The sequence below is a fragment of the Eulemur rufifrons genome, chromosome 2 (genome assembly GCF_041146395.1).
Source record: "Eulemur rufifrons isolate Redbay chromosome 2, OSU_ERuf_1, whole genome shotgun sequence".
Classification (NCBI taxonomy): domain Eukaryota; kingdom Metazoa; phylum Chordata; class Mammalia; order Primates; family Lemuridae; genus Eulemur; species Eulemur rufifrons.
In genome coordinates this window covers 18,473,898-18,500,788 of record NC_090984.1, presented here as the reverse complement: position 1 = coordinate 18,500,788, position 26,891 = coordinate 18,473,898, and the positions used below count along the sequence as shown (strand labels likewise).

The 26,891-nt window shown below is 56.4% G+C and overlaps 1 protein-coding gene across 9 annotated transcripts; it reads left to right on the top strand.

Annotated features, from left to right (window-relative positions):
* On the top strand, window positions 1-26,891 carry DAZAP1 (DAZ associated protein 1). Of its 9 annotated transcripts, none has more exons than XM_069480948.1 (12): window positions 1-205; window positions 9,834-9,874; window positions 10,586-10,752; window positions 11,035-11,100; window positions 12,806-12,913; window positions 14,200-14,248; window positions 17,583-17,665; window positions 20,449-20,602; window positions 22,029-22,058; window positions 22,415-22,555; window positions 23,748-23,924; window positions 25,949-26,891. In XM_069480948.1, exons 1-12 carry the CDS (start codon window positions 177-179, stop codon window positions 26,122-26,124), a joined length of 1,221 nt encoding a protein of 406 aa, XP_069337049.1. In that variant the 5' UTR covers window positions 1-176; the 3' UTR covers window positions 26,125-26,891. The 9 variants fall into 9 exon arrangements, with proteins under 9 accessions (XP_069337049.1, XP_069337048.1, XP_069337047.1 ...); XM_069480947.1 differs by having other exon boundaries at window positions 12,803-12,913; window positions 25,952-26,891; XM_069480946.1 differs by having other exon boundaries at window positions 12,803-12,913.

Here is a 26,891-nt window from a genome sequence, read left to right as displayed (position 1 = left end):
GCGCGGTGACCGTTGGCGCTGAGGGGAGGAGGCAGCAGCCGCCGCCGCCGCCGCCGTTGCGCAGATCCGGGCCGCGGCTGTGGGGAGGGCGACGGGGCGGGTGACCTTCCGGAGGCGGGAGCGAGCGAGGAGGCCCGGGAACGCCGAGCGCCGCCGCTGCCGCCGCCGCCGCCGCCATGAACAACTCAGGCGCCGACGAGATCGGGTGAGGACGGGCGGGCGCGGGCCTGCACCGCCAACCGGGCCCCGCCGCCCTTCCCGCCGCAGACACCGCCCCCGGGGCGGGCCGAGCCGGGGGCCGCCCCGTCAAGGTCACGCCGGCCGGGGGGCGGACTCGGGCCCGGACTCGTCGCCACTTCCCGCCGGGACCGGGGCGGGAGCCGGGGGGCGTCCGGGGCACCGCCGCGTCCGACTTCCTGGCTGTGGAACCCAGAATATGAGGCGGGGGCGGGCAGGACCCCTCTGCTGCCGCTTCCCGACTTCCTGGCTGGGGGGGACCCCAAATCGACGCCTGGTGGGCGTCCGGGCGCTCCCACCGCCGCTTCCCGACTTCCTGGTCTGAGGAACCCGGAATGGGAACCCGGGGGGCCCTGGGCGTCCCCGATGCCGCTTCCTGATTTCGTGGCCGGGGGTGCCCCAATGTGAGGCACGGGGCGGGCGGTACCCCTCTGCCGCCGCTTCCCGACTTCGTGGCCGGGGATACCCCGAATGTGAGGCGTGGGGCGGGTGGGATCTCTGTGCCGCGGCTCCCCGACTTCGTGGCCGGAGATACCCCGAATTGGAGCCTGGGGGTGCCCGGGCGCCCCTGGCCTGCGCCCCACCTTGGCTGGTCGGTGCACGTGGTGGACCCAGCGGGGGGGGGGGGTGGTTCCGGTTCTGCTGCCGCCCAACTCCTCCCAGCCGTGGCGCCGGCGTCGGGGTCCCCTAGGGGGGTGGGGGTGGCGGGGGGAGGGTGCGGGGCTGAGGTCACGGGGCGGGGGGTTGGCGCTGAGCACGCGGCCTGGATCCCCTTGCCTACGTTGCCCCGCGCCCCCCATGGCGGGCGGGTCTGGACGCAGGAAGGGGACACTCTGGCGTCGCCGGTGTCAAGAGGAGACTGTAGCACCCAAGTTTCCTCACGTTTCTCTCTGCTCGCCGGTACTGAGCCTGCCAGGGTCCCACGAGGGCCGTTCCCGGGCCTGGAAAGTCTCCTGCGCCGGTTCGCGGATCTGTCCCGTTTTTTTCTTCAAGGCCCACCGTCTGCAGCGTCGACATAATTTTATAGTTAAATTCTTCCGGCAGAGCAGCCTGAGTTGGTGTCCGCGTGGTCGCGTGTTAATTTTTCGGCTCCCTCAGCCCTGCGCAGCGGGTGTTTGCGTGCTTGGGGCGGTGGGTGAACAATCACTTGGCGAAGGGGGCCTCACTGGGCCCACGTCTGGCACCAGCCACCGCCCACGCTTGAGGACCTGAGACGCTTCGTGGGGGTTCTCCCCTCCCCAAGCACAACAAAGCGCACCTGCCTTTGGGGAACAGAGGACAGCACTCAGCCCTCAGCCTCCTGCGTTCGTGGTCGTCGTTCACGGGTGGGGCCCAGCGCGGACTCTGAGGCTGTGCAGGTGCCTGTGCCCATAGTGGGCAGGGGCTGGGAGCTGACTTGACAGCCTGCGGGGGCCAAGAGGCGTGAGATCTTGGGGGCAGCGGGTTCCCTTTCCTCCTGGCCTGGGAGAGCACAGACTTGGGGCTGAGGGAAGGAAGGGGCTTGGGGATGAATTAGTGCAGCTCATTGCAGAGGGAGGAGGCAGGCCGGTGACCCCGGGGACTTTCCTCAAGGTGCAGTAAGCTGGAGCCTGGCTGCCCTTGCAACTTAGCCCTAGTCCTGGGCTGAGGAGCTTGTGGGCAGGGGAGGTGTGCGAGTCCTGTCCCTCCCCTCCCCTCCACAGTGCCCACTCTTGGCCGTGGCTGAAGAGCCCTGGCTAGCCAGCACTAGCCAGGAGGACCAGGCCTCTCTGAGTCGCCTAAGTTTTAAAGTGCTGAATCACACAGCTTTTTTACTACTTTGCAAGTAAAAATCTGTTGCCAGGAAGTATTGATGAGTTTACATCTCACATGGGAAACCTGCTTCCATTTTAGGTAGAAAGTCCAGTCTACGTTTGAACTCCTTGCTTGGTGTCATTGTCCCAAACATTGGTAAAGCACTGGTGGCCCTGTTGAGCTCCTAATGACAGGGCCCCTTGCGATTTCCTGTGAGGAGACCACAGTTGTGGTGGCTCACATGTGGGAGCGTGTCATACTTGGACTGAAGCATGTCTTCCTTTTTAGGCGGGTGGCAGACTCGTGCTGTGAAGGGTCTGCTGTGTCTCTAGTGACATACACCATCCCCTCACGCCTGGCCGACAGCTAGCTTCATGGATCCCCCTCCTGAGGGCTCAGCAGGCTAGAGGAGCTGCTCCTCTTCCTGATGGGGAACTTTGGCCACCGAGCCACCAATGAGAAGGGGGCAGGGAGGGTTCACGGTCCACCATGGAGGGCCGGGCCCAGCACATGGCTGTGGGGGTGCAGGGGTCAGAGCCTCAGGCACCTTCGTCCGAGTCTGCACCTGCTGGAGCTCAGCGGGTGTCCATGTCCTAGGAAGCGTGTCAACACCCAGGATCACTCCTAGGAAGTGGGCTCAAGAGTCATCCTCTGGGCAAGCTCTGCTTTTGCGTTTGAGCCTGGGGAGAGAGTGCCTTGAGTCTTGACCATGCAACCTGAACAGGAGAACTGATGGGCAGCTGTACTGGTCTTTTGTATGTTTTCTGCAGCCCACGGCAGCCTAGGAAGGGAGAGTGCTGGATCTTCAGGGTGGGCAGGACCATCTGAGCAGTAGCAGTTATGGTCAGCACAGTGGTGGGTCTCTCATGTGGCCCACACTTGGGAGCGAGGCCTGTTCTGGTCCTGTCATGTGAGGATGGGGACAGGTACTCACCTGCTGGCTGGATTTAGAGGATTGGGTGCAGAGAGTGGGGGGTCTGGAGGGCTTGGGAGACTGATGAGCCGGGGGCTACCATCTGTCCTGCCCCTCCCTGGGCCCTGGGAAGTAAAGTCTCTGGGCTTCAGGCCCCTCTGTCTTTGGTTCTGGGAGCTGCTACGGTTCTGGGAGCTGCTACGACCTCAGAGACTGGCAGGCTCTTGGCCCACACCAGTGGTTGCTGCTGTCTGGCCGCAGGGCTCACTCCTGGGTTGGCGTGGATGGAGAGGCTCTAAGCGGCTGCCTCAAGTGACCGTTTTGTTCTGCTGGCCTCAGAGGCAGCAGACTGTGTCATGGAGCTGGAGAGAGGTTCGTGGAAGATTTTATCTGGTACACTTGGTTCTGTCTGCGTCACCCTGGGAGTGGCAAGACAGGGACACCTGGACATATCTGAGGAAAGTCATGGAGGAAGGAAGGACTCGTCCAAGGAAAGAGAAGGCAGCATCTGGTGGCTTACAGAAAAGACCCACGCGCGTGGCGTGAGTCTGCAGCTGCCCAGAGCCAGGAAGGGTGACAGCGGTTCCTGCAGCTGGGCTGAGTGATGGTGCAGGGCGGGGGACGGGCCAAAGCCTCTGTCCTTTGTGGTCATGGTTACTTCTAAAATGGATTTTGGAAGCAGACACACCTGAGTCGGGCTCCTGGCGGGGCCTGGAAAGGTGATTAGACGCCCACCCAGGGTGAGCGGAGCAGAGCGGGAGGGCTTGTTGGTCAGGTCGGAGGTGGCCCTGACCTGGGGAGGAGGCCGTTTCTTGCAGTGTAGGGGGCTGTGGGAACCTAATGAGGGTCGGGGCAGAGATGGTCCTTTCTAGGGCTCTTGCGTCACATTTGGTAGTTATTCCCAGGGATGTCGCTCCACCTTGGCACTGTCAACATTCCAGCCTGGATCATTCTCTGGGGTGGGGCCATCCTGGGTACTGCAGGTGCTGAGCAGAGTCCCTGCCTCCACCCACCCCATACCAGGAGCACCCCCAGTGTGACAACCACAGATGTCTCCAGATATGGCTCAGTGTCCCCTGGGGACAGAATTGCCTGAGTGAGAGCCACTGTCTGGGAATGTCTTTGCTCTTTTTGTCCTGGTTCCCGCTGTGTTCTTGCCATTTGCTCCTGTGATTCTGGACTTGTGTCCTGTGTCGGGGAGCCTGTGAGATGGGCTGTGAAGGGGGGACGCACTCCTGAGCAACTTCCCTCCAACTTCAGTGGTCTGCAGCAGGCCGTGCGTTTAGATAGGCAGCGTCACGGCAGACCTGCAGCAGGCCGTGCGTTTAGATAGGCAGCGTCACGGCAGACCTGCAGCAGGCCGTGCGTTTAGATAGGCAGCGTCACGGCAGACCTGCAGCAGGCCGTGCGTTTAGATAGGCAGCGTCACGGCAAACCACACGGCAAACCCTCCCCACACGCGGATGCTCCCAAGAGTGACTTAGCGCTGACACCCACTTCCTGGGAGCCCCTGTCGCGTGCCTGCTGCCTAGTGGTGCTTGGAGTCCTGACTCCGACCCTTCCGTTTGCCAGAGAGACAGTTCAGGGGACCTGCCCAGGGTCACCCCAGGGAGTGGGCAGACCAGACCTCTGGGAGTCCACGCTCCTTTCACTGTCCACGTGGCACAGAGAATGCTTGTGGTCAGCCCAGCTCTATTCGTTACACGGAGTGCTAACTAGAGGTTTGGTGTCTTCCGTCAACTGAGGCCTTTTTCTCATGCGAGCCTGTTTCCCCTGATAGCACCGTTTCTGTGGAGGATATCACGGAGTAGCCACATCTCGTTATGATGTTAGGATCACTTAAGAGTTGTGAGCACAGCATTAGGCAGCAGGTCACTTACTTGGCAAATGCTGATGACCGAGGTTCCTTCCTGGCTCTGAAGTGGTCCAGGAGCACCCTGGTCTGTCTGGGAGGGCAGGGTGAGTGGAGCCTCTTGGGAGGTTGTAGGTGTAAGTAGTTAGTACCAGGTAGAAGGGTGCTCGGGGGGGCTGCTTCACATGACAGCACGTTGCTGTTCCTGGTGCTTCTCATGTGACCTGTGGGCCCCGAGGTGGGGGTTGGGGAGGTGATCTCACCCTGCTGGCAGAAGGCCCGGGCTGGCCCAGGCTCACAGGTCAAGAGATGGGCTATGGGTGAGGTGGTCCTCGTTCTGACCTGGTGGGGGGAGCTTCCTCCCTGTGGCAGCAGGAGGGCCGGAAAGTGGGGTGGCCACCCTGGCTTCTGGGTCTGCTGCCTCCCTGCAGGGAGCCAAGGGCACCTGGGGTGATGCCAGGCTCCATTCAAGGGGGACTGTGCTCTTGGAGGTGAGGTCTCAGTGCGCCTCACCTAGGGAGGCAGGAAAGTCCATGCATAGGCTCTGATTTTATGTTCTTGAAGAAGATAAAGGCCCATTTACAGAACGTCCGGCACTGGTCCTGTGGTGAGTACGGTTGCGTAAAGACTATAGAGAAATCTTTGCGGAATCACCACGTTCCTTTGCGGACTGAGCTCATGAGGGTGATGGTGGTGTGGCCCAGGCGCTGCTCAGCGGGAGGCAGGCTCCCGGCTGGGTACCAGGCCCTGCAGGAAGGCACAGGTCGTGCCCACTGTACGGAGAGGCTGTTTGCTCAGAGTGCCAGGCCGGGCTGTCGCTTTGCAAAGCTCCTTAGGGTGCTGCCAGGAGGCTGGAGCCCTTGGCACTCAGCCTGGGCCAGAGGAAGCCTCTGGAGAGTTACTTTCTGGCATAAATGCCACGCGGCTGCCCTAAAGTACACAGAGCACAAGCAGGTCATCATCCAAAAACATGTTTTGGTTTCAACAGGTGGAAGAGGGTGAATATTAACCCGTCTGGTGGCCACAGGTCGCTTCTGCAGAGCGCTTTCCGAAAGGAAGCCTCCAGCAGCCACGGGCTGAGCACCCACTGTATTGTGCATGCAGATCCTAGGATATGGGGCCAAGTGGAGGCTCAAGATTGGGTCTTAATGCCCCAGGTACCAGGTGTGCAGATCCCAGAGGACATCTGTCAGGACCTCTGGGGAACAGACAGCACACCTGACTCTGGGTTACGTGGGCTGGGGGTGCTGAGCAGCTGCTAGTCCCATGTGGGTTTGTGGGGTGCAGGGTCTGTAGGAGCCCCTGACTCCCAGCTCCAGACATGCTACCAGCCTATGGTGACCAGCGTGAGAGCCATGTTTTAGCTAATCCCTTAATCTGCATAGTCCAATGTTAACTGGCCAATTAACACATTAAATCCACACACTGCCAAGTGAGTGGCAGTCTAAGCAAGGCCAGGCTGTTAGTACTACAATGGGACTGCCAGCCCCAGTGAGTGGGTGAGGTCCGCAGACCCTTGGATGCTGGCGTAGCCCGTTCTGTGCTGGAGTCTTAGGAAGTCTGAACATCAGCATATGTCAGGTTGGTCAGGTTGGTCATGCTGCCTGGGGCAGGGGGGTGGAGAGTGGCTGGTTTACCCTCAGCAAGGGCAAGACCCAGCCATGTGTTTCTGGGGCTTGGGCTCGAGTCCCTCTGCTCTGGCTTCTTGCTGCCTGGCCGGGTTGGAAGCCAGGGGCATTCTTGCTCTATTGATTGGAAACACCTGAACCTCAGAGATGGGGACTTTGTGCTGTGGTCCTGGAGCTGATCCCTGCCTTCGAGGAGGTGAGACCTGCCTCCTGGGGCCTCCTGGGACCTCCTGGAACTTTCTGTCTGTAGACTGGGAAGAATGTGCCAATCCTGCCTTCTGCACAGGAGCATAGCAGACACAAACACGGCAGCCATGGCACAGGCTCACAGTTTTCCTCCTCCGGAGCAGACACACTGTGTAAAATGAAAGATCTCTTGCCATCTACCCCAGATTTCATAAGTGATGAACCTGTTGTTCCAAAGGAAACTTAAATTCTGTTATTTCCTCAGTAATGAAAATTTTTCATAACATAGTTGTGTATAACTTCAGACTTACAGAAAAATTACAAAAATAGTAGCAAAGATTTCTCTATAGTCTTTACCCAACCGTACTCACCACAGGCTAACATTTTGCCTCTTGATATGTGCCGCTCTTGCTGGCTCCTGCCTCAACACGTGTGTATTTTTGTTGAAATATTTGGGAGTGAGCTGGAGACCCGGTGTCCTTCTATGTGGACACTGAGGGCAGCGCTATTTCCCAAGAACACAGACTTTCATTCTCTTTACGGATATAGCGCAGTGGTAGAAGTCTGAGAAGTGCAGTGTTGACACTGTTATCTGACCACGGGCAGAGGGGCCTCTGCCAGCGTTGTCAGGTGTGCCAATAATGGCTACCTCGCCTTCCTCCTCAATACCCCACTTTCTGAAATTTAAATGAGGCTGAACCTGAACTGGTCCGACAAGTTCCTTCCTCCCAGGGCAGGCAGGGATGGGTGCTTGGAGAAATGACACCTGCTCATTACCTTACAGTTTGGGTTTGGGTGCAGCGCTAAATAGAGGCTGGTATTTCTCCAAGTGACTTAGGTTTGGTTTTATTTTTTAATTGTTTTTTTGAGAATGCTTGAACTCCCCTCCCAAGGACTATGCAAACCCCGCAGTTTTTCACAGTTCCAGGCAGCTTCAAGGGCCCTTCACTCCTTCATGGAGGTCACCTGGCACTCCTGCTGGGCGCCGGCCTGGCCCTGCTGGCCAGGAACGTGGGAGGTGCTGGGCTGAGTCAGCACTGCCTGCCCGGTGCAGCCGGCGGGGAGAGGAGCCCAGAGAGGCCATGCTCCTGTGGGATCGCTGGGTCTGACCTCTGTGCTCCCTGGCCCGGCTCTGAAGGGTGCGTGGGAGACGCAGGAGTTTGAGTTAATGGGGCCTAAATCTGAGCCTCCTGCACTGCTTGATCAGCATGTTTCCTCTGAAACTTGTCTACACAGATCTCATCTCAAAGGGACACGAAACACAGGACGGCTGCTGCGCCCTGTAGCCCAGCCTGCGTCCCTACCCTCTCCACACCGGAACTGGGGCGCGTGCTGGCCTGGTGACATTTTGAAGATGGCAGTGGGTACCTTTTTGGTGGTAGGAAAATTATTTTTCACACACTAAGTTTAAAGTTACCCTTATGGAGAAAGAAAGAGTAGGAACAAGCATCTTTGTAAGGGCTGACTCCCTGAGGCTGGGGTTTGTGGCCGGGCAGTCACTGAGTGGAGGCAATGGGTGCGCTGGCCACCTCACAGGGGTCTCTGCAGACGAGCTGGCAGGGACTAGAGAGGGACAGCCACATCCTGGCATGCAGCTCCTTTGACTGCTGATGGAACAGTGGTCCCTTGAACCTGGCAGGGGCCTTTTTGTCTCAAAGCCGAGTGTGGTGTGGCTGTCAGGGACCTGTGTTGGACCGGTATTGTCAGGGTAGCCGGCAAGGTTCTTTGTCTGAGGTGGTGACTCAAGCCTGGAGGATGCTCTGGTCCAGGAAGACCCCCACGTAGCATCTGGGTCTAGTTCCGAGAGTGAGGACTGTGTCACCACAGAGCACACAGCCCAGACTCAGCTCAGTCCTCTTGCCTGGGGTAGGTGGGCAGGATGGGAGACTCCCCTCCTTCTGGTCTCTCGAGTCTGCCTCCTGGGCTTGGGGGAAACCTGAGTGACATCTGAGGTCCCATGAGTGGATGAGCCCCGTGGCATGTGTTAACTGTGCCGAGTGGTGCTGCAAGGTGAGCACAGTTTCTGTGGAGCGGCACAACAGCCAAGGCCCACGGGGGCGGCTGGTGCCAGCTCAAGGCCTGCTCCAGGCCTCTCTGTCCACAGAGCTCCAGCCAGGCTTGTGTGGTCATCGGGTAGACGGTTGGATTCCTGGGGAGAGCTCCAGTGTCTGCCCAAAAAGACAACCAGGCCACCCTGGGGTAGGAGTGTGGACATGGGATTCCCGTTCTCAGCCTGGAGCTTCAAAGACCCTCCCCATTATTTGTGGGACCCTCTTCATGAATGCAAGGTTCATAGCTGAAGCTTTGGCTAGACCCCTCCCCAGGCTGTAATTCAGAGGCTGTGTGATGTGGGTGTCTTTTTTTATTTTTTTTATTTTTATTTTTATTTTTTTGAGACAGAGTCTCACTCTGTTGCCCAGGGCTAGAGTGCCGTGGCGTCAGCCTAGCTCACAGCAACCTCAAACTCTTGGGCTCAAGCGATCCTCTTGCCTCAGCCTCCCGAGTAGCTGGGACTACAGGAATGAGCCACCATGCCCAGCTAATTTTTTTCTATATATTTTTAGTTGTCCGGTTAATTTCTTTCTATTTTTTAGTAGAGACGGGGTCTCGCTCTTGCTCAGGCTGGTCTTGAACTCCTGATCTCGAGCGATCCTCCCAGAGTGCTGGAATTACAGGTGTGAGCCACTGCACCCGGCCTGGTTTGGGTGTCTTAGGTATCTGTTTTTCCTCTCATTTATTGTGTGTCATCTCAAAACTAAACTTCTCCCATCTAAGTACTAACCAGGCCCGACCCTGAGGTTCTGAGATCAGACGAGATCAGACGAGATCAGGCGCGTTCAGGGTGATATGGCTGTAGACCAAAACTAGACTTCTAAATTCCTTTTCCTGGTGATATAATGCTTGCAAAAGCAGTAGGAAGGCACGCCCTGAATCCCCCTTGGAATCCATGTGGGCCTGTGCGGTCACTGGTGCCTGTGTCATAGGAACTCCTTTCCTGCCGTCCTTGTGGTTGGTGTGTCGTCTCTCTGGGTGTTGGCAGGGCTTGGGATAATGTTTCATGTCTGCAGACAGCATGGAGGCTGACATACCCACTGCTGTGAGTTGTGTGCTGTTGGCATCGACATAATTGAGCACGTTTGCATAAACTTCTTCCACGATTAGAACTAAGACCTCGGGATGGGTCAGATGGGGGCATTTCTGAGGCGGAGCCTCTTGATCCTGAATGTTTCTCTTTGAATTGCAGGAAGCTCTTCGTGGGTGGTCTTGACTGGAGCACAACCCAAGGTAGGTATGGGCCTGGGCTCCAGGCTGTGTGGCCTTGGGCTTCAGGTGGTGTCAGCCTTTTGCTGCCATCTTGGGTTTTGTAAAGTCCTTTTGATATTGTCTTGCTTTCTGGACAGGGGACATTTGATTGGAAGTTGGCTGGGGGCAGAGGGTTGTGTTTGCTTTGAAACTGTTAATTTGGCCCTGATGTGTCAGTGTTCTAGGGAAGACTTCAGATGTCAGGTCCTCGCTCAGGCTGAGGAAGGTTCTAGAGGCAGAATGTTCTAGAGGCTGTGGAATGCAGAGGGCTAGGGTCCTGCCAGGGCAGTCATTGAGATCAGAAGGGCAGGAGAAAGTTTGTGAAGTCGGCGTTCCACAGTTACTGGTCGGCATTCAGAGTTGCCACATTTGCATTTCCTTAAACTCTGCTCTCCTGGGTGCCACAGGACCATGTGCCAGTGCTGTGGCCACTGGCAGCTGCTCTGATGTACCTGAGGACAGAGTGCGCGTGTTGGGCAGAATTCCCCTTGTCCTCGACCCACTCCCACCCCCAGACAGTTACAGGATGAGCCTGTTAAATGTTGGTACTTGCGGACGTTTTCGGGTGCAGCTGATGAGCTATAAGAGAGTGTGTGTGTGTGTGTGTGTGTGTGTGTGTGTTTACACCACACCCGTGAGACTTGTGCCTAATACTTTGGTGGTGTTTGTGTTTTGTTTCCAATCTCTGAACAGAGACACTGCGCAGCTACTTTTCCCAATATGGAGAAGTTGTAGACTGTGTTATCATGAAAGATAAAACAACCAACCAGTCTCGAGGTTTTGGGTTTGTCAAATTTAAAGACCCAAACTGTGTGGGAACGGTGCTGGCCAGCAGACCACACACGCTGGATGGCCGAAACGTAAGTGTCCTTCCTGGAGGCTTGCATTGTCTCATTTGTCTGTCTTTGGCTTAGCTCTGTGCCACACTGTGATTGATGTTTGTGGCTGAGAACGTTACAGTGTGGGGTTGATTTAAAAGGATTAAGCCTTGGTGTATAGACTGGATGTTGGAGCAGGGGACAGGGTGAATGGAGCCTGTGGGCGGGGGCTGCTTTGCTGTGCTGGGCTGCTGTGGCTAACACCTTCTTTCCTAGAGGAAATGGCCTTGTATTCACAACTGGCTGGTTTGAAACTTTCTGCAGATCGACCCAAAGCCATGCACACCCCGGGGGATGCAGCCTGAGAGAACACGGCCGAAGGAAGGATGGGTAAGGGGCCGGGGCTGGGTGACCTTGTCAGTCAGGCAGAGTGTGAGGGAAACACGTGCTCCATGAGATGGAGAGACGCAGAGGGCTTCTGGGTGGACCCTGAACAGTTGAGAATCAGTCAGGTTCATGCACTACTGTGAGTGTTTTATCTTGTGGCCAAGAGAATTCTTATTAATCTGCCTTAAGGAAAATAATGACAGCTTACGCCATTCATCGTCGGGAGGCTTTGGTTTGATCCCATGGCCCCCGCCCCGCTGCTCAGCTTCCACCTGCCCAGGCCCTGTCTGGAAACTCAGTGCTGGTCGCTTTTACAGCTGCACTTGAGATCCCCTCTGGCGCCTCTGTGGAGTTTTCTGTGCACGTGGCCCTGGTGCTCATGTGGCTGGTTCAGCATGGGCCTTAGCTTCTGGGTCCAGCCACCACCCACACATACCTCACCTTCCCCCAGCCCAGCGGTCCTCAGGCCGCCACCTGGGGTCGCATGTGATGGTGCAGATGGAGAGCGCTCCGGCCCCACTGACCCACAGGCTTGTACGGCGCTGAGCACGGCCTCCCAAGTGGGCGGCAGGGCCAGGCCTGAGAAAGCCCCAGTTGCTGCTGGTGGATGGACCACAGACCCTGGGGACAGCTTTCATTTTTCCAGCTTTTTATTAGGAAGCTTTCCAAGTACAGAAAAATCGGAAGACTAGTACCACAAACACCTAAATACACCATCTAGATTCATCAGTTGTCACTGTTTTGCTAGGTTTATATATGTATTTATATCCATCTTTGCCTACATGTCCTGCTCCTAGGGACTGGAGAGTGCACATCTGCCCACAGACCCGCCAGCAGCTGAGGCACGTCTGCGGTTGTTCCCGGTGTTACCTTAGGTCCAGCTCATGTCTCATTTCTGGAATCGTTTCACAGACAGTTTTCACACAGGTTCTTTCCAGACTGGAATCCAGTCAGGGTTTATATTTTACCTGATCATTGTAGCAGCTTTATCAAGATACAGTATGCATAAAGCAGACTGAACATCTGACTTTTGACCCATGTACGTGCTCGGGAAGCTTCCCCCACAATCACGGCAATGAACACTCACCCCCAAAGTGTTTGGGACCCCTTAAAATACGCCCTTGGGTAGGAAGAAAGGGCTGGGTGGGAGTGGGGCGGGGGAGAGCAGCCTGAGCCCGCCTGGCCGTTACTGGGTCCCATGAGTGGTATCCATGGCAGGTGCCCTTCGCCCCACGGGGTTGGCACACGGAACTCTGGGGTTGGGGTTAGGGAGGTGGGAGATGAGGGCGGGTCTTACACGGCTCTTCAGTTGCTGGAGAGTTCTGTAGTCATCTCTGTCACCAGCTGAAGAACTACAGCCTGAAAGCCAGTGTCATCTCTCAAAGCTGCCTCTTTCCCATCATTCTGCAATCTCTGGCTTCACGTTGCAGAGCTGCCTGGTGGCAGGACACTGGTGCTATGCTCACGTTTATTTGAAACAGAGCCCTGCAAAAGTGCCAGATCCCTGTCTCCTCGGCTCCCCATGGAAGGTGGATACAGCCTCTCGGCGTAGCTCTGTGTTGCGGTTGCTGTCTGGACTGCTGGATTGTGGAGTGCTTCCGTCTGGCTCTCAGCTGACCCTAAAGCCAGTGCAGTTGTGCACAGCTCACGGGAAGTGTTTTGAGGGTTCCCGTGTGAACTGACTATCTTTTCCTTCTTAAAACAGCAGAAAGGGTCCAGGAGTGACAGCAGCAAATCCAATAAGATATTTGTCGGTGGAATTCCTCACAACTGTGGTGAGACCGAACTCAGGGAATACTTCAAGAAATTTGGAGTGGTGAGTTCTTCACCCCAGCAGCACTGACGGGTTGGGGCAGCTTTTGCTTGGCCCTTGGCCTTCTAGGGACGGTATGGTGGACCTGTGGGTTTACGGGGCTCAGCTGGGAGCTTTCTCTGTGTTCCCATAACCCACCACCCACAACCCAAAAAGAAGACCAAAAACCCAGCCTTTACCCTCATGGCCGTTTAATACCCCAGTAGAGGGTTCCCATGGCTTTTCCAGGCCAATGTGGACCAGCCAGGTGGCCCTTCTGAATCTGTTGTGCCCACTGTGGTGAATTGTTAGATGGTTACAGAGGCATGGGGCTGGCTTGGCCGTGGAGCCAGCTGGGCCTCTAAGGCTGTGGTGTCTCTCGGTGACAGGAGGGACAGTCCTAGGCCAGGTCCATGCTAAGCTCAGTCCTGGGAGCTCGGTTAGCTCCTTCCCTCCACAAGGCCCTGAGATGGGCACACTGGCAGGTGCTGCCACCGCAGATGAGCACAGGTCCAGGCTGGGGCAGGACGCACCCGAGTCTGGAAGGAGCTCACACTGTCCTCCATGCCGCCCTGCACATCGCAAGAGATGTTTTGACCTGTTTCCTGTTTGGTGCTTTTTCCAGGAACAGCAGAGCTCCCCCCCAGTGTGGTTTTATTTTCTGGAAAAGATGAAAATGCTACAGAGTCATTTGGGGATTTAGTAGAGGAAGGATTTTGCAAGGAAGTTGGTGCCCTCCCTGCACCTGAGACAGAGGCACGTGATCACCCCTGTGGCTCTGTGGGACTCAAGCTGTGTCCGGCAGCTCACACATGCCTGGCCCCATCAGCTGGGGCAGCCTTGCTTGCCCTGGGCACAGCGTGGTGTATCAGGCGGTGCCTGAGGGTGCTGTGTGTGGAGCCGACAGTCAGGGTGTATCAGGCGGTGCCTGAGGGTGCTGTGTGTGGAGCCGACAGTCAGGAGCCCTGGCAGAGATGAGGCACCAGCACCTGTCACCTCTCCAGGCTTGCAGCCCATGTCTGAGTACAAAGGGCTTCCATGGGGTCTCCCGGCCCTCCTGTCCCCTGCTGGCTTGTGTGCCCAGGACCGTTGGCCATGTGGTGGCCCTCAGCCTGTGTCCTGTCCCTGCCGGTACGGCCTGCTGTCTACCCTCAGAAGTCAGAGCTACATGCTGGCCTTTTGCCTCAGGATGTCCCAGGCTGGAGTCAGATGCTCCCAGCAGTTGTTACTTGGCGTTTGCAGGAAAGAACGTGTCCTCTGAAACTGCTCCTGTGTCCCTGGCCCGGGCCTCACACCGCCCTTCCTTGCAGGTCACCGAGGTGGTCATGATCTACGATGCAGAGAAGCAGAGGCCACGAGGTAAAGGCAGATCTAGTTTGTCCTCGACCTTCTTTACCTGCTCTCCCCTCAGATGGCAAACTATTTCCCCCGCCAGACAGTTAGGTGGTGGCTGTAGCAACCCCTGCCTCAGTGAGGGCGATTGGAGACAATAACTAGAGCGTAGGCCTCCACGCAGTCCCTCAGCCTGTCCGTGCAACTTAGGTCAGATGTCACACTGTGTTTTTGACTTGTCCTTTTGAATAAGTTTTTACAACTTGACGTGAATTTCAACATGGTTTCTGTTTTTAAATGTGTACTGAGAGTGTGGTTCTTTTACATTTTGACCTTCTTGCTTATGGCGTCTCTCGTTAGTCCTCGCCAGTGTGGTCAAGTGTCACCTCCTGTCGTCAGCCAGATGCCCAGCTCGGCTGGCACATGAACTCTGTTATCCATCCCATGCTGCTGCTTTTTTTCTTGTTCCCCCTCAGGTCAGTGGGGCAAGCGGGCAGAGGGGTTAAGAGTCACCTCAGGGCCTCCCACATCGTGTCCCACAGCTTCCCACGCCTGCTTGTCCACGTTGGTCTGTGGAGCTGGGGCCATGGGCACCCGACTTCCAGGCCCTTTTTTGTGGCTGCTGCTGTTTGTCCCTGCCCGTATGTTTTTGGTTCATCAGCCGCCTGTGGGCCGGCCGTGTGAGCAGCTCTGCCAGCCCGGCTCTGCCTGCAGTGTCCCCACCACCCCCAGCCCCAGTGCCCCAGGTCAGTCAAGGCAGCCCTGTAGCACGCCGAGTGGCGTCGCCCACAGCATGCGCCCGCCATGCTGGAGAATAGTTTGCCATTTGAACTTTCACCCGCCTCCTCTTCATGATTAAGGAACGTATCCTCACTTCATGTCAATTAAGCTGTTAAGTCTTAGTCTTAATTTAATTTAGACATACATGCTTAGTGACGTACTTAAGTGTTTCATAGTAAAGTACAGTAATGTTAAGTAAGTTGTTTTTCCTTTTCTCTCTGTGAATTGTTTGTGATTAACGATATCTCTTTAGATTTCTCTTCTCCAGGTGCTAAATTATATCACACAGGTACAGGCCAGTCCCGCAGTCAGAGGAGGGAGCGGCTTTGCTCCAGTGGGGTGTAAACGAAGTTTCGGGTGTTTCTGTCCCGCTCCTCAGCGGTGACGCCGCCTCTTGACAGACGCATTCCTAGACAGCCCGCTCCGGGGCTCCTTACCCACGACTCACCGCCTCTTGCACTATAAATGGACCAAGCGAGCCCTGTGGTTTCAGATACTCCTGCAGTTTGAGAAAATGTCAACTTTTAAATATGTTGTTTCATCACCTATGTTGTGTTCCCAGTATTGCCTCCAATCTTATGACACTTTGAGTGCTCGGGAATCTGAGGGCTGCTCCTAAACCCACCCCCCACCCCACCCTGTCCTCTGCGGCTGCCTGAGCCACTGCCCTTTTCCTCGCTGTCCTTGTCCTGCGTGGCCTGGACGCAGCTCGTGTTACTGAGCCCACGTTGCAGGCAGGGGTGGGAGGAGCTGGCGTAGAGCTTCAGGGCTGCCATCGGGCTTTGACAGCGTCCCCGCGGGTACCAGTGAGGGAGGGTAGAGACACCGCGGTGCTGCTCGGCAGGTCCTCCCAGAAAGCACGTTCTGTTTCCCTGACCTTTCTGCATCTTCTGAGATCTGTCTCTCCCTCCCCATCTCCTTCCTCTCTCTTGGTTGACTGGAGGTAGCGGATGTGTCCCCTTACGTGGATCCCAGTGTGTCTCGGGCTCCAGGTGTCTGTGTGTTGAAGCCCCCGCTGCTCGGGGTCCCTGACTCTGGCCTCCCTGCTCTGGCCTGTCCCACTCACCTCCCACGTCTGCCATTCTTGGGTCTGGCCCTTCGGCTTTGTCTCCTGTGTGCTTTGCCTTCGTGGTCCACTCCCCTTCTGTCGTGTCGCAGACTCACACCCACACAGTCCTGCTTGGGCTCACACGTGTTCACAGAGAAGGTACGGAGGCTCCTGGCCCCGTTGTCCTTGGCTGATGACCTTTGTCTCCTTGGTTCCTGAGCTGCCTTTTACTCGTTTCCATCCTTTTCCTGCCACCTGGTCCCAGCTGACTGCAGGTCCGGCTCCCATTCTTCAGCTTGCAGGCCCCGGGGTGGCTGCTCCTTCTGGGGCCTCCTGCCTCTCCGACCCCACACCCTTCTAGGCCGCGCTCACACCTCTGTCCGAGCACGGTGCGTGCCGTCCCCGCTGTGTGGTGCTCTAGAGCTCGCCCACCTTCAGCCAGTTCCCAGCTCTTCCACGTCCCTCTTTGTCCTTCCGAGGTCTTCAGGCAGCTATCTGCCCCCAGCTTCCTTTTGTCTTGAGCAGATGGGCCATCTAGGGAGGTGCTGGTGCTCCTAGGGGTCCTCCTGCCCGGGGGATGGCCTGCTCAGTGGGTCTCTTGGGCCATCAGACTGGCGGGGCCTGGAGGCCCCAGTGTACTCCTGCATGTAGAGGACGAGACATGCCCCACTAGTGGGGCCGCGCTCACCCCAGACCAACCAAACTTCGTTTATACTGCCACTTTCTTGTGTTTGGGAAATGCTAAATTTTTTTTTTTTTTTCCTTTAAAATTTTCTTTTTTGATTACATGGTGCCTCTTGCTCTTGCTGCTGACAGCAGAATTTGACCTGCTGGAACCCGTTGTGGCCTGTATCTCTGTGTACTTTTTATTTATACACATATATATGCATATATGCCTACGTATAGTACCTCTGATAGGACTCCTTGGGCTTACCCAACGGCGTTGGATAAGCTTGGCGAGGCACTAACTGTGATAGATACCGTACTCTGTTTAACGCTTAGACAATATATGGCTGCTGTCAGCACTAGCTGCAAAGCAAATTGCCAGCCAAGGGGGAGAGCCCTGGGTTTCAGAAAAGCAGAAACACATCCACGTGCACACCCTTCCTGAGGCGGGGCTCTCCACGGGGCCTCCACGTGCAGGGCCGTCGCTGCCGACTTGCTCAGGTGAGAGCCCAGGTAGTCCCCTGGCACGGCTCTTGGCACAGTGGGCACCTCACCACCCGTCGCCCTGGCTGCTGCCTGTTAAGATGTGCCCCTGTATTTTTCCAAATTTATCCGTGACGTTCATTCTCAGACCCTCCAAGTGCCTCAGTCAGCAGAGCTGCGGCGGGAGTGTGGACATCACTGTCCACTCTGTCCAGCTGAGCTGGCGATTTGCGGGAGGGAGAGCCTCGGCCCAGGCCACGCACCCCCACATGCAGCTTAGCTGAAACCCTCGGTCGATCCCTTGGCCTGTCCCTAATACTGTTCATCATCCTGTTTTGTGTCACAACACCCTGCTACCTTGATTCACTCTTCGTCGTTGGCTAGGTTTTGGATTTATTACTTTCGAGGACGAACAATCAGTGGACCAGGCTGTCAACATGCATTTTCACGACATCATGGGCAAAAAAGTGTGTAGTTGTAGTTTTATTTTACCTTAAGACCAAACCAAGTCTTAGGCAACTTGGGGATTTCACTGGAAAAGAAAATTCCGTGAGGGAGAAGAGGTTGGGCAAGTTCATCCTCTGCTGTGAGGTGGACCCAGGTCCACAGAAGTGAGGCGGGTCCCATCCTTCCCAAATGGCTCTCTGTGCCCGGTGGACATGTCCCAGCTCTGCTCCTGGAGCCCCTCCCTCAGGGTGACCTGGGACTAGGGCAGGTGGTGGCGCTGGGGATGCAGGCCCTGGTGGGGTGGGCTGGCTCCAGTGAGGTCGCAGTGTTGCCTCAGGCTTGGTTTCAGTGACCTCTCCTTCAGATGTCTGTCCCAATCCCTCCTGGCTAATGCTGGCCTGTGATGCGATGCACAGTGGACCTCTGAGAACCGAGGTTCCGCTTAAAACTGAAAGATGGAAAAACATCATGAAGGATTGGTTTTTTTAAATTGGGTCACTTACTGTGGAACTCCGGTACCAGCCACATGCTCTCGATAGTACTTAACCACCATGCAGTCAAGTGACCTCTGGTTGTTTCATCTTCATACTGTGTTGCCCCACGGAGGTGAGCAGGGACGGAGGCAGAGCCCCCGGGCCAGCCCCTGCCAGGTGTGTGTCAGAAAGGGGTCCCCAGATTGCCATTTCACCTGGACCCTTGGAGCTTTTTGAGAAGTTAACTCTGAAATGAATAACTGGTAGAAATTCTGCAGTGTGGAATTTCTTGCTGTTAGCAAAAGCTTAGGGGTCCATTTTCTCGGAATTCCTGTCTGGGTCCTTCTGAACCCTGTCAGCACCCCCAGGCAGCAGCCGGCCCCCTCCCAGCGTGCGGTTCTGATCTAGCCCTCACTGGTCGGGTCAGCCGTGCAGTCCAATTCCCCAGCCTCTCCACAAAGCCAGGGGCGCTTTTGTCCAGTAAAGTACTGTGGTGAGAATGCTGCATCCACCCTGTACCCCTCTCTCCACCCCAGCCCCACTTCTCCATACCAGAATGTTTAGAAACTGGATTTTGTATATTTATTTTTGTATACAGGGGGCTTAGATTTTGTTGCAGACTTCATTAATTCTATTTGAACCCAGCTAAAACGGAAGACACACTCCCTGTTCTGACATTCACTGCAGCTTGTAGTTTAAAATTAGCATGCAGGTTGCAAGGGTGCATGACAGTTACGAACAAAGTTCAAAGGAGTCTGTGTTCAGTATTTTAAGGCACTGTGACATTGAAAATTTGGAAGAAGCGTGGTCTTGATGTGTGGGGCAGAAAGGGCTCTGTGCAGAGCACGTACCTGCTCCCGTCCCTGGGCAACCTCTCCTGGGCTCTCCCAGCCACCTCTGACTGGTCTGAGGCGACCTTGATGTGTAGGTTGTCTCCCAGGCAGGACACACAGGTGTCCGGCTTGCCCATTGCCGACCTTCACTGGTCAGCAGGACGTGGCCGCACCGCTGGCCCCTCATGGGGGTTTCCTGTTTGTAGAGGGCTCGGGTCGCAGGTGGTAATCAGAACTGGATACCAAGTGACTTTGCACTGGTGTGTTCAGATAGGAAAGGGTAAAAGAATTTTTTTTTTTAATTACAAGGACTGCTTTGCTTTGTAAGCAGGAACCAGAGTCCCCCAAGGAGAGTGTGTGAAGACTCGCTAATTTGAGTTCTTTGAAATGGGTCCCTTGGTCCTCCTGTCGCATTGCCTTGAGCTAACGGGATTCTGTTCCCATAATCCTGTCCTGGTAGCGTCCTTGGGGCAGCGGGACGCTACTTCCTGTCCTCTAACAGCAGAGCTGAGGAATTCTCCAGACTGAGACCCCCAGGGTGACTCCGGGTGGACTCATTGTCTCTTTATTCTCATCAAAATTTATCACAAAAATAAGAAAAATTTAGGATTCATGAATGCTGAGGCAGCCTTCAAGTTGGGGGATCTTTTTGTTGTTGTCATCCTGCCCGAGTTTTAAAGGCTGCACTGAGGATAAGTAGGTCAGGCTCAGTGGCCCCATTGTTCCGAGCCTCTCTGGCCTTACTCTTCCAAACAGGGTGGCTCTGACACAGTCAAAGGGAAGGGTCCGGGTTGCTGACCTAACACAGTATGAAGATTGCTTACTGATTCAAATGTCCATTTTATTGCATGTTTGTTTACTTTTTTTGTTAGATGTAATGTAAGATTCTCTTATCACATCCATTCCCTCTGACATTATTTTGAGTTAATTGAGATTCTTTAAGCGTTAGCCTGGGGAAGGTAAGTCTTTATCTTCCATTAGACATTTTAAATAAAAATCTAAGTTAAAACACCAACTGTGTTTCTCAGGTATGAGCTAAAGCACAGGCGGGCGGGCTCTGAGTGGTCCCGAGGGCGCCACGGTGGCGGGTGGGGTCCCGAGAGGCCTGCGATGAGGGTGCCAATTACAGGGGAGATACTGGTCCCTTTTTGTCCTGTGTTTTCAAGAGGCCATTGAAGGAGGACGCTGCCATTTAATGTGAGCAAAGATCCCTTGTCACACACGACAGTCTGTCCCCGCGTCCGCAGCGTATGGGGCCCAACGTGTCTTACGGTTGCATCTGTTGTACCTGAGAAACATTTTTTAAACAAAAAAGTTAAACAAAAAAAAATTTTTTTAAGAAAAAAATGCTACTGGCCTAAATAAGGTTTATAGTTAAGTATTTAGTCTTAAGTCGTAAGATGCTAAGTGTAGTCGTAAGTTACCCGAGGGTGTGTCTGAAGGGAAGGGGTGCTGGGGCCCATGGCTTCTTCCTAAACCAGAGCTCGGTTTGTTTAGGTGGAAGTTAAACGGGCCGAACCTCGGGACAGCAAAAGCCAAGCGCCGGGACAGCCAGGTGCCAGCCAGTGGGGGAGCCGGGTCGTGCCCAATGCTGCCAACGGCTGGGCAGGCCAGCCCCCACCAACGTGGCAGCAAGGCTACGGCCCCCAAGGTAAGGCTTCCCGAGCCCTGGGCAGACCAGATGGGGCTCGGCACCAACGCGTGGCCTCTGCACAGGCTCCCTTGCTCTGGGGCCCAGAGATCCCTAGGGGTGTGGTCTGCAGCCCCCGCCCACAGAGTTTTAGGGTGCAAGAAGCCACCACTGAGGCACGACATGCTCACCAGGCAGTGTCAGGAGGGGTGCAGCGAGGCGTTCCCAGCAGGACTCCCCGTGGGTCACCAGGAAGGCATCCTGCTATCTCCCTGGCCCTTGGGAGTGGGATGGCCTCAGGTGCCCATCTGCTGTCTGGTGGCTGAGTCTTGCTTGAGGGCTTTAAGCCGGCGCACCGTGTCTCGATGCTGGCACTCCAGGGTTTCAGGAAGGGCTGTGGCAGGTCTAGGTGTGAAGTGATTCGAGGTCTGATATTGCCAGGTTGTCCTGCAAAGTCCTTTTCCCTTGCTGCCTGCAGTGTGGACATGTGAGGGAGGGTGCCTCCAGGGGCCATGAGGACCTGGCAGGCTTTGGATCTTTGTCACTTGCTGTCACCTCTGCTAAGTGATATGCCCTCCGTGGCCAGGACCTGCATGTGGTCGGTTCTGCCGTGATGTTGATCTTCTAGAAAATGCTGAACCAGCAGGGTTGGAGCTGGCCACCCGGAGGCCCATAGGGCTCGCCCTCCCAGCCCCAGCCCCCACCTGATGCCGAGGCTGGTGGCAGGGTTCCACTGTTCCTGATCTGCAGCTTCCCTGCTACTATTCCTTTTTGTGTGTGTGTTTTGTTTTGTTTTTTGAGACGGAGTCTCTCTGTCACCCAGGCTGGAGTGCAGTGATGTCATCACAGCTCACCGCAGCCTCCAACTCAAACTGCTAGGCTCAAGTGATCCTCCTGCCTCAGCCTCCCAAGTAGCTGGGACTACAGGCACCACCACCATGCCCAGTCCCCCCAGTCCTAAAACATTTGTTTGACCTGACATTTTCTCTCAGGAGCCTTTCCATGTTGGAAATAAGGAAACAAACAGGCAAACCATTTTCTGTATCCAGATGTTTGGGGGCATGTGAGGATTGTCCCTGTGTCCTTAGTGCTTAGAACTGAGGCTGCTCTGGTGTCTCCCGTGGAGCTGGGACTGCGCCCTGTGCCTGGTCAGCCCACAAAGTGCCCACTGTGTGGTGGGGCACCAAGGGAGAGGCACTTCCAAGACAGGCTCTGTGGGAGTAGAGGGGTGTCCCCTGCTCAGGCTGGGTGAAAGGAGGGCCTTCCCTGCAGACTGGGTTCCCCGTGGTGCCACCCTGAGAACTAGGCTGCTGTGCCCCTGTGCTCGGAGCACCAGGGGAGTCCCGGGTGGGCCCCATCCCTGGTGCCCACGCTTTGCGGCTGCTGCTTGGCAGTGAGTGCCCGAGCAGACATTGCACTAACCCTCCTCTTCTGTTTCCTCATCTAGGAATGTGGGTGCCAGCGGGACAGGCGATTGGTGAGTCCTTGTGTGTGGAGGGAAGGGGAAGGATAGCACCCAACAGGCACAGTCTGATGCACATGAGGGCTCAAGGCTCAGGTGGCAGCTGGCCCCTCTGCAGTTGGTAAAGCCGTTGCTAGTGTCTTTCCCGGGGCCTAGAAACAAAAAAAGTGACAGGGTCTTACTCTGTCGTCTAAGCTGGAGCACAGTGGCACCACCCAGCTCTCTGCAGCCTCCAACTCTAGGGCTCTTCCCTGCTCTCACTGGAGGAAGGAGGGTGAAGGCTGCACTGGGCCCTTGGCCCTGGGTCTGGCTGGGGCGGGGGTGCCATTTAATGCCCTCCCCTGCCCCTCACCCTGCCTTGTGTGTTCCAGGTGGCTACGGACCACCCCCTGCGGGCAGAGGAGCCCCCCCGCCACCCCCACCATTCACATCCTACATCGTGTCCACCCCTCCCGGAGGCTTCCCTCCTCCTCAGGGCTTCCCGCAGGGCTACGGTGCCCCACCACAGTTCAGTAAGTCTCGGCAGCCCGTCTGCTCCTGCGGAGGGACAGAGGGCCAGGCGCGTGGGCCAGGCTTATGCTGTTGTCTTGACGTGCACCTGTGCAGTGGAGCGCTGGCTGATCAGTGGTCATGTGCCACCAGATGCCTTTGCCTGTGGCCCCCGTGGTTCTTGTAGGTCCTGTGAGCTTGCAGCACAGGCATGTACACCTGGCTAGCCCTCCCTTACATTAGCCCCTCGGGAGATGGGCATCTGGCCTCCTCCCCAACCGTGACCGACTTCCCGTGTGCCTGTCCTTCTAGTCAGAGAGCGGGATGTGCAGACTCAGCCGTAGGCCCGGGATGTCGCCTGCCCTGTGCACAGGCCCAGGTGTGGGGCCTCAGCGCCCTCTTTTGAAAGGCCCACCTGGCTGACTGTGGGTTTTCCAGTAGCCCCATTTCAAAAGTAAAGAGAAACAGGAAGTACCTTGTGTCACTTCACCTAGTGTCACCAGAGACTCAACCCGTGACCAGTATCACATGTCCCACAGTCCTGCTTGACGTTAAGTCCTTGGCACCTGGGATGTGTATCACAGTTGGAGCACACGGCAATTCGGATCAGTCACATTTGGGGGCTCAGAGGCCACATGTAGCCAGTGTCTGCGGACTAGGCAGTTCAGCTCCCTGGTCCCAGCCAGGGTTTACCACACCATGGCCCTTTGGCTCAGTGACCGACTGGCAGCCTTGTATGGAAAAGGCTTGGTCTCCTGTCTTCTCTGATCTTGTTTCTAATAAGATGGGTTGGGCGTAACCTGAGGCTGAGGTCTGGCAGGTGGGGGTGTGGTGGCTGCCGCTTCTAGCACTTCGCTCAGTTTGGAAAGCTGGTGGGTGGCCTCCACCTGTATAGACGATTTATCTCTCAGAGCACGTGGTCTGGGCTCTGCATGGTGGGAGATTTTTGTCCCTTTTAAAGAGCTGTTTTGCTGTGGAATCACTTGCTACTTAAATACGCTCCTATGCTACACGCAGTGGATGCGCCATGAGCTGTGCCTCGGCCCAGGAGTGTGGCTCCATCGTCCGTTACGTGGCTTTTTTAAGGCCTGACCGCTCTGTGGGTTTTAGATGGAAATCCATCTGGGCAGCTCCTACCAGGCCGGGCCCTGGGTCTGCCCCTCCCTAGCCAGCCCCACAGCCACACACCGAGTCCTGCCTGTCCTGTGTCTGCAGGTTTTGGCTATGGGCCTCCGCCTCCACCTCCAGATCAGTTTGCGCCCCCTGGGGTTCCTCCTCCACCAGCCACCCCAGGGGCAGCACCTCTGGCCTTCCCACCACCTCCGTCTCAGGCCGCCCCCGACATGAGCAAACCCCCGACGGCTCAGCCAGACTTTCCCTACGGTCAGTATGGTAAGTGGCCTCCTGCCTTCGTCCCTCAGGTGGGTCCCCCAGCATTTACCTGTGTTGGCGGGTGGCAAGGAAGACAGCTGGTGGTGGTGCGTGGCTGGAGAGAGCTTGTGCCACTCAGGCACCAGCCGCGGGTGAGCAGGACCTGCCGGGCATAGAACACCCGCCCCATAGCAGGTGCCCCAGGTCCCTGGGTTTGGGGACCTGAGCCAGGACTGGGTCAAGGGGAGGTTCCTGGGGTCACAGGCAGATGGTGTAGCAGCCACCATCAGTGTGTCGGTGCTCAAGGTGCTCTGTGTCTGAGGTTGAGGCCCTTGGTGAGGGTGGGGCCTCAGGCGCTCTGGCTCCTGGCACCATCAGCCCCGCTCCAGGTGCAGACCCCTCACGGGGTGGAGGTTCAAGTCTGTAGCAGGCCCTGGCTTGGACACAGGCGTCATGCTGGACTTGAGAGCGCTGGTCATGGCTTGGTGCTGCCTAGACGGGATCTATGGACAGTGGCACATGTGGCTTCAGGGTGGGGCTTGTTGGAGGACAGGGTCAGGATGGAGTGCAGTTCTGCACCAGTGTTCTTGCCCTGCATGGAACCTGATGTCAGAGCCAGCTTTGGTCAGGGTGGACGAAGTGACCCCAGCAGGGAGGGCTGGAAGCCTGGGGATCCCGCTCCTTGCAGTGGCAGCTCCTTGCAGCACCTGAGGACATGGGGCGCCTTCGTGAGGTGGCCTGAGCTCTTGCCCCAAGGATGGCCACGGGCTCCACAGTGCCTGTGAAAGTATTTCCTCCACTCTGTGTTGCCGACCGGGAGGTCATCTGGCTTTGGTTGTTGGAACTGTTTCTCCTGAGGCATCCATGTGCGTCATGCAACACAGCACCTAGGTTCCCCAGGCCCTTGCCCAAGCCCAGCCTGGGTCACTGTGTGCATTGGTTCTTGTCCCTCTGCAAAGCCCTGACCCGTCCACAGCTGGCCAGGGTGCTGAAGCGCCCGTGTGGGGTGTGCACATCTGCCCACTGCTCTCTGTTGTGGCCACCTAGGGTTAGTCCGCCCTGGTCTTGTGTCTGACGGGGCGTCGGTACCTGTTCTCCAGACCCACTGGGCTCTGGCCGGTGGTTTGTTTACACCTCGTGGGCAGGCTAGGTAGTGATGCCACCTCTGCAGGTGCTGCAGCTGCCACGGCCCTCCCGCCTGCCTGCACCAGGAAGCGGACAAGGTGTCTTCGGCCATCCCACGTTGGGGTGGACTCCTGCAGTGTTCTCTGGGCAGGGGCCCTTGCTGGTGCCAGGATCTTGACTGGCCACAAGCCTCTGGCAGGCCCACCTGTACCCATGTGCACCCTGACTGGGAGCCCTCAGGGCCTGGGATGGGGCGTCCTCCAAAGTGTGTGCATTCAGTGGGCAGGAGCCAGGGCCGTCTCCATCTGAGGACAGTGCTGTCCACATGGCCAGAAGCACCTCCCACGCCACTGAGGTCAGCGGTGGGGACAGACTAGCTGTGCAGGGCCGGGTGGTCCCTCTGCCGATGGAGCCATAGTGAAGTTGGGTTGGGCCCAAAGGCCTGGTTCCCCACATGCCTGTCAGCGGACATGCTCCTGCAGATGGGCCGGTGTGGGGGCCATCTGGCACTGCCCAGCCCCAGAGCGGTGATGAGGGGCACCCAGGAGGGGGGCGGTCAGGGCTGTGCCCCGAAGCAAGGACTGGTGGGGTGTTTTTTCAGACCCTGAGAGTGGTACCTTCCATGTGAGAACCAACTGCCAGGATGCCCTTGTGTGGGTCCTGCTCACATGACTTTGAGGGGTATAAAACCCCCCTGGGTGCGTTTCCTTGGGAAAGGCAGTAGGCACCTGGGCGCCTGGCCGCCTGGCCATTGCAGGGCACTGGTGCCTCGGTTGGCCTGCCCGCCCCGTGGGAGTGAGGACTCTGAGGCAGGACAACAAACAGTCCAGGCAGCCTTGCTCGGAGGTCAGCGCCAACCACGTGGGGCTGCTGCTTGGGGACTACCACCCTCCCGGAGCTCACAGGACTCTCTCCCCCAGCAGGTTACGGGCAGGACTTGAGTGGCTTTGGACAGGGCTTCTCGGACCCCAGCCAGCAGCCCCCCTCCTACGGGGGCCCCTCGGTGCCAGGGTCTGGGGGGCCCCCTGCTGGTGGCAGTGGCTTTGGACGAGGTCAGAACCATAATGTGCAAGGATTCCACCCCTACCGACGCTAGCCTGCAGCACACAGACGTCTGCACAGCTGAGACCCAGGATTCGAAACTTGTGAACTCGTGACAATCACAAACTTGGCGGAAAAGTAGCGACTCAACCTTGGGGGAGGGGGGAGGGGCGCGAGGCTTTTGGAGGCGGCTGTGGGTGTCTGGACTGAGGTTTTTAAATATATTTCTTTCTCTAACCCATCAGCACAATAAAAAAAAGTCACTGGTTCAACAACAGGGTTTAAAAAAAATGTCTTCAGCTTTAATTCAAAACTTCAGGTTTCTTTTTCTTCCTTTTTTTTGAAATTATTTTCCTGAGCCTTTTGTTTTACCGTATATTGTAACTTTTATGTTAAAGAAAAAATATACATTTACAAATTGTGAGATTTTTAAGAGAAATTTTCTACGATGTATACTGGCTTATTTTTTAATTTAAAACAGGGTTTCCGTCGGCACTGGTGGAAGTGGGGCATGTTTTTAAACCCCTCACTCCTGGCTTAGGGGGTTGGGACTCGTTGGTCCAGAAACTCTGGGAGCTTAAAGAAGAAATCTACTGAGAGTGTTTTGTTTTTTTGTTTAATTCCTTGCTTTTGTCGACTGACCTGCCTGGTAGTGTTTGCAGGTGCACTGTGGGGGTTGCGCACAGCCGGCCGCGAGACACCGCGGTGACGCGGCAGCAGCCTTGTCGGAAGCGATCTCCCTCGGGCACGTGGCTTCAGGGCAATTCCCATTGACCACTTTGACCCTGGTTTGAATAAAGAAAAGTGCGTTTGGATTAGAAA